At 28.8% G+C, this 6253-nt stretch overlaps 2 protein-coding genes across 2 annotated transcripts in view; one reads left to right on the plus strand and one right to left on the minus strand.

The window, feature by feature from the left end:
• LOC119665686 overlaps positions 1-1313 on the plus strand; it is a 4808-nt gene extending 3495 nt beyond the window's left edge. Inside the window, exon 3 of the mRNA XM_038074916.1 lies at positions 1179-1313. Coding sequence (XP_037930844.1) covers positions 1179-1313 — 135 coding nt within the window. The remainder of the gene's footprint in view (positions 1-1178) is intronic.
• A 250-nt stretch (positions 1314-1563) lies between these two features.
• On the minus strand, positions 1564-5750 carry LOC119665687 (GATA zinc finger domain-containing protein 18-like). The gene is made up of 3 exons (XM_038074917.1): positions 5684-5750; positions 2768-2907; positions 1564-1665 (listed from the first exon to the last, which is right to left on the minus strand). The coding sequence occupies exons 1-3, from the start codon at positions 5718-5720 to the stop codon at positions 1564-1566; spliced, it is 279 nt and encodes a 92-aa protein (XP_037930845.1). The 5' UTR covers positions 5721-5750.
• Positions 5751-6253: the final 503 nt, after the last annotated feature.

The raw sequence follows: 6253 nt of genomic DNA on the forward strand, positions 1-6253 counted from the left end.
TTAAAATAAATCAATTTTCCTACTTTTAGCCTCACTTAATTTTTTTTTCAATTAAATCATAATTTGCGCCACCTGCTATTTTTGGTTCAGTTTATAAAATTTCCAATGGAGATAGTCTCTCTTGGATCATCATACTTTTCTAGTACGTCTTAATCAATTTTAACTTTGAGAAGCTTCTTTCCGTCGAAGCTATACTGACTGGAACTGTGAACATGAATCTAGTTACTATATAAACATTCGGGAATACTTCGAATATGGTGAACCAAATTGTTCAAAATATTTATTAAGTGCTTAGAATCCACAGTCGGAATCCTGTAATTTTCTGCGAGAACCCAGTGGACGCGAGGCCGACATCGCTGACGCCTAGCGACGCTACTGACTAAACCTTTAATAAACTAATAATTTAGCGAAAAAACATAATAACTAATGAAAGTAAGATTTGTATTTCTGATTTGTAATCAAACACGGGTAGATAGGATATTGAAGATTAGTCACAGCATTTATAAAGAAACTATTTGTTCTTCAATGAATTAAAGATTGTTGGAACAATAACTAAGCATTTTATGTTCGAAAAACTTTCTTTAAGCATAGTGTATAGTCTCTACTTCAGATGAATATTCAACTACATTCCCAGATCTAGAAACTGTAATATTATCAAAATCAAAAATTGGAGTCTAAATTCGATCATTATTCAAAAATTAATTTATCTCATTTGCTTTTAGTTTTTACCGTAAGCAGTAATGAAAGAGTACAACATTTTAAATATCTTGGATGATATATAAATGAAAATTGGAATTGTTCCAACAAGATCAAATGCCGAATAGAAATAGCAGGTAACACTTTTCTTAGATACAAAAAAGTTTTTAACAGTCATGATCTCAATATTAAAACTAAAATCCCTTTTGTAAAATGCTATGTCTGGTCTATATTTCTATACGCTATGGAAATCGGGACTTAAAAATTGCTGATATTAACAATCTCGAAGCATTTGAGTTATGGATTTTTCGGAGAAATCTCAAAATTCCATGGACAGATCATGTTGCAAATAATGAAGTATTACGAAAAATGAGATGTGCTAGCGAATTGTTAATAACTATAAAAAGAAGAAAAACTAGGTAGGCTAGCTAGGACATATTATGAGAAATTTAAAATATGAGCTACTTCAAATGATTATTCAGGGAAAAATCGAAGGCAAACGCGATATTGATAGGAAACAATTTTCATGGCTTTGGACCCAAAAACAAGAGGTTGGCAGCCTTATAAATGTAGCTAGATGCAGAGAGCAATACGCAGAAATAGTAAAAAATTTGTAATTGTGTTTAACAAAAGCGAATTAAACAATATAGTATTATGTTACGTTATATGATCACCAATATTCGAAATCACATTGGCAAATAAAGAAGAAGAAGCAATAATGAACGATTTTAATTGATTAAAATTAGAATTGGTAAATCTGGCTTCGATCTCGATTTATTTTCGATCTGTTAAATTTTAGTGCCCAAATTTTGTATTATTATTATATTATTTTAAGCAATAGAATATAGTGATTATTAAATATAAATCTTACCCTCTTAATTCACGTGGTAAATTTGGATCCCATATGTAATCAATTTGTGGTATTCCCGTCAGTTTTGAATTCTTGGTTGGTGTTGATGAATTGTTGGCCTGAAAGTAAAATTATAATAAAAATTAAAATACTGTTCTTAATGGAAATTGACATTAATTAATATAATTATTAGTTAAAGAATTTATATAATTTCAGTAATATATTTAAATAAATGAAAAGTGTAAAAGTCGTTGACACATGACACATCAACTTAAGTCTATTTTGTTCTGTACATTCTCGAAACTTCGTGACCAGAATTTTTTAAGTAATTTTATAGTTACTTTCGCCTCTCGTTAATACGGATAGGTATATGAATGAGTTACTTCGCTGAGCCATTTAAGTACTTCACCGTATTAGGTTAAGTAAGTAAATGGAACAAGTTTTAATACAAATTGGGAATTTATGTTATATATATATATTAATTGTTACATAGTAAAAGTAATTGTAAATGTTCGAGTACTTAAGAAAGCATTTGTTGGCCTAAACTGCCCTATATATGTAAAGAAGAATATTTTAAGAAAATTATTTATATTTAAAATATTGATATTATTAAATTTTAATTTATTTTTTATAATAAGTGTACATACAAAAAACAATTTATTTCAGTAATATTGATATATTGATATTATTAAATTTTAATTTACTTTTTATAATAACTGTACATCCAAAAAAACGATTTAATTTAGTAATATTTTAGTAATATTGAATAGTAATTTTTTTCTTGTAATTATTACTTGGATATATTTATTTTAAATTTATATTAAAGTCTAATGTCTAATGTTGAGCCTTCTCCAAATTAGTGCATCTGGGCATTTTTACACTTTGATAGCTGGGGAGTTTCTGCAGAGTCCCACCCATCTCACTGACTAATTTATGTAATTCTCATAAGCTTCGTGATTATTCAACGACTAATCTAAGATCTGCATACATGTTAATTAAAAATTTTTAAATTTCACGGTTAATAGTAATGATTATAGACTATACTCGGTTCTGGTCTTTGCCTACTGAATTGTCTTCTCATTATTTTTAAATGAAGTTCTCATTATTATTATATTATTATTCATTATTATATTATACTTATACAGTTTAAAAATTTACACATTTTTATAAAAATGCTGATAAAGTCATTATTTACTTTACATTTAAAAAATTATTAATTACCTTTCCATCATCACTTTCAATTGCTGGCGCTTCTGTTGTGGTTGTAGTCGTAGTCGATGTCGTTGTTGTTGTTGTACCAATGGAAACCTTTTTAAACGGTGCCACTGCGTCGGTTTCTGTGACTAACACCGCCAACAAAGCTGTAAGAAAAAAAGTTTAATAACAAATAAAAAATAATATTAATTGATTTTCATAAAATAAATAGAAATTTTTTATGGGTTCCAATAATTTATTTAAATTAAACAAAAAAAATTAATTAAATCGCCGTATTCAAGGTTAATAGAAGTAGACATATTTCATTATGTTTGCAGAAAATATTTAATACAATTTAAAAAAAAAAATAAATTGAATACTTCAGCTTTAATTTAACAGATCGGACTAATAATATAATTGATAATTTAAGTAATGATAATACCTGGATATCACACGAATCATTTGATAGAATTTATAAAAAGATGGATTCCAAAACAACAACAACTTTTTAAAAAGATAATATAGATCAGGGCTGTTCAGACCAAATGCAATCGCGGGCCAATACCAATCACTGAATAAATTTATATAAATCCAAATTATTCTTCATAATAAACGATTTTTCTATTCGAAAATAGATAACTGGCTATTTAGATATTATTTTCAAATATTTAGTTAACAATTAAAAAACTGTATGAACTAATTAACTAATATTAAAGTTTGATTATTTTTTTAAAATAGCAATCATTTAAGATTTTAATTAATTACTTAAATATTTTTATTATTCTATCACAAAATAGAAATCTTCTAAAAACTAAATTTATTTTTCAAAGAGATCCAAACAGTAGCATCAGAACCTTTAGCGCAATAAGTCTTATAGGCAGCAGTGCAGCATTTTCCTTTCTAATAATAATAATCAATTCCATATATAAGGAAAGGAACCCCTCTAAACGGATAATAAGTCTTATAGATCACCGTACACTACTATTATCGTTTCTTATAATAATAATAAATGGCGTATAAACGATCGGTTTTGGGGTTCAAATTTCTACCAAATATGTTGAAATATTTTACCCTAGATATAATAGAATCTATGCATTCAAACACCCCTAAACAGATAACAAGTCGTATAGATCACCGTACACTACTATTATCGTTTCTTATAATAATAATAAGTGACGTATGGAAGGCCGGTTTTGGGGTTCAAACTCTTCTAAAATATTTTACACTAGATATAATAGATCACATGAACTTCATATGAACTTTGTATTAGTTTTCAAAGAGTCATCCTTCCGTGAGTCTCTGTAAATGCCACTGAGTGCCAAACAAACAATGATATAATGGTTGACGTAAGTAAGTGGAGACCATCTTTAGTTAAATTAAGAAAAGTTGCTACTCGATTCTAATGTATCTTTCTTCAGAGTTTATCACTATCAATTTCTGTAGTGACTTTGCGTATTCAATTTAGAGACGAACAACACAATAATACTACACGTCTTCACACTTGCAAGTTTATTGTTGGTAGATTTGATAGTACCAGAAGTAGCTACCACTTGTTAGTGGTTAGCACGGATTAGGCATTTATTTTTGTCATTTAAAATTTTGGTTGGTCTGATATTAATAAATGCCAATAATAATAAAGCAACAATAAAGTATTGTTGCAGTTGTGCGGAAGACGTTGAGAATACCTCGCATCTACTCTGTCTTTGCCTAGTTCATGCACGATGGCGACTCAACACTTTAAGAGCCCTCTTTATTGAGTATCTTGATCAATTACAAGACCTGACAGTAAACAGCATTTGAGCTTCGTCTAAGGTTCTAGGTGGTTTTAAACCCTGAGTTTTCCTATACATACGGTAACACAATGGGCCAATGACCCTAAGTGGTTCCACTAGTGATCGCCGGTATAACCTAACCTATCCTACACATATAAGATGGAAATTATCAATAGTGATAAATACGGGGAATGCAAAACAGCTGGAGAAAAAAGAGCCTGTGACATTTTTTTTTTGTTTAAGTCGCGCATATTATTAAAATGGTTAAGGGCTATATACTTTGAGAAGATGTTGTATGTCTCTAAAAAGGAATTTCAATTACTTTTTAGATTCACAACAAGTGTCGACATCATACATAAAACTACTGCAACTGTCTATTAGTTTATGTAAAGGCGTTTCTTCATCTGATGTTGCTACAGTCTAAAAGATCGATGTATAGCTTATGACATACATAAATCTTTTAGACTGTAGCAACGCCTTTACAAAAAGTAGTAGGTAGTAGCAGTAGGTTTGTAGTATTATGTATGTTATTATGTAGTAGGTCGACGTTTGTTCTGAATTTAAGATTACTCCTTAAATACCTACTTTACGCAAAGGTCTTTGCTCATTTGATGTTGTTAGAGTCTTAAAGATCTATATATGGCTTATGACATAGATTAACAATATCCTAACTAATGTCGTCGACATTCTACATAATGCCTACTACAAATTTACATAAAGGTCTTTCTTCATTTGATGTTGCTAGAGTTTCAATGATCTATGTATGGCTTATGACCGGACTGATTAATCTAACCTAACTTAGATTAAATTGATATTGGTTTTGAAAGCCTTAAAAAGAAGTTTAGAGTATACACGGGAAGATATGATTCAATAGTTTTGATCATTGATTGAAAATTAATTATTTTATGAGGTTGACCTCAAAAACCTTTGTAATTTGAAATGGGGTTTGTAGTCCAAAAGATCTTAGATTCTAACATTAGATTCTAGAGTCTAATTCTAATTTATTAGACAGATACTCGTAATTTTTAGAAACTAAAAATTAGAATTGGGAATAAATATTCTAATATATTTTAATTTGTGCTTAAGTTCAAATCAACTAAGAACAATTGAACACAATTGAATACCTAAATTAACAACTGAACAATTGTTAATTTATTTTAAAGCAACTCACCTGCTATCGGTAGAAGCCATCGTTTGGCCTTTTTCATGTTTGTGGCCCTTAATTTACGGCTGAAAGAAAAAAATAGAGTGAAAAACAATATTATTTAAATTCCAATAAAGCTTTTTTTTAGAGTGTTATTTTTATTTAATTTTATGCAATAAAAAAGACTTAATTTGTGCACACCTATTTTTCGGTAATTTTTATAACAATTGCGTCAACCAAAAATTAGGTTTGAAAATTGTTATTTTTGAAAGACATTGTGTAGACTTAAATGTCAACGATCTTTAATTTGAGTTCCTTTGTTTCAAGACTTTTGAAAAAGTTAAAAATTGCTTGCAATTCATTCTTTCAATAAAATTCTGCGCATTTTAAGTATTTTAACAGAATTCATTTAAAAATCACTTGAAATTTGAGGCACGCCTGCGCTGTCACTGCATAAAAAAGCGGTTAATTTTTTACCGCTTTTTTTGTTGTTGCTGTTAAATATCTTATTTTTATTCTTTTAAAACTTTTCGAACTAAAAAAACATCAGAACTTTTATGGCAGCACGTATTCATTCTGCAACAAATGCGCTGTTAG

This window comes from Teleopsis dalmanni, chromosome 1 (assembly GCF_002237135.1).
Source record: "Teleopsis dalmanni isolate 2A chromosome 1, ASM223713v2, whole genome shotgun sequence".
In the NCBI taxonomy this organism is placed as follows: Eukaryota; Metazoa; Arthropoda; class Insecta; order Diptera; family Diopsidae; genus Teleopsis; species Teleopsis dalmanni.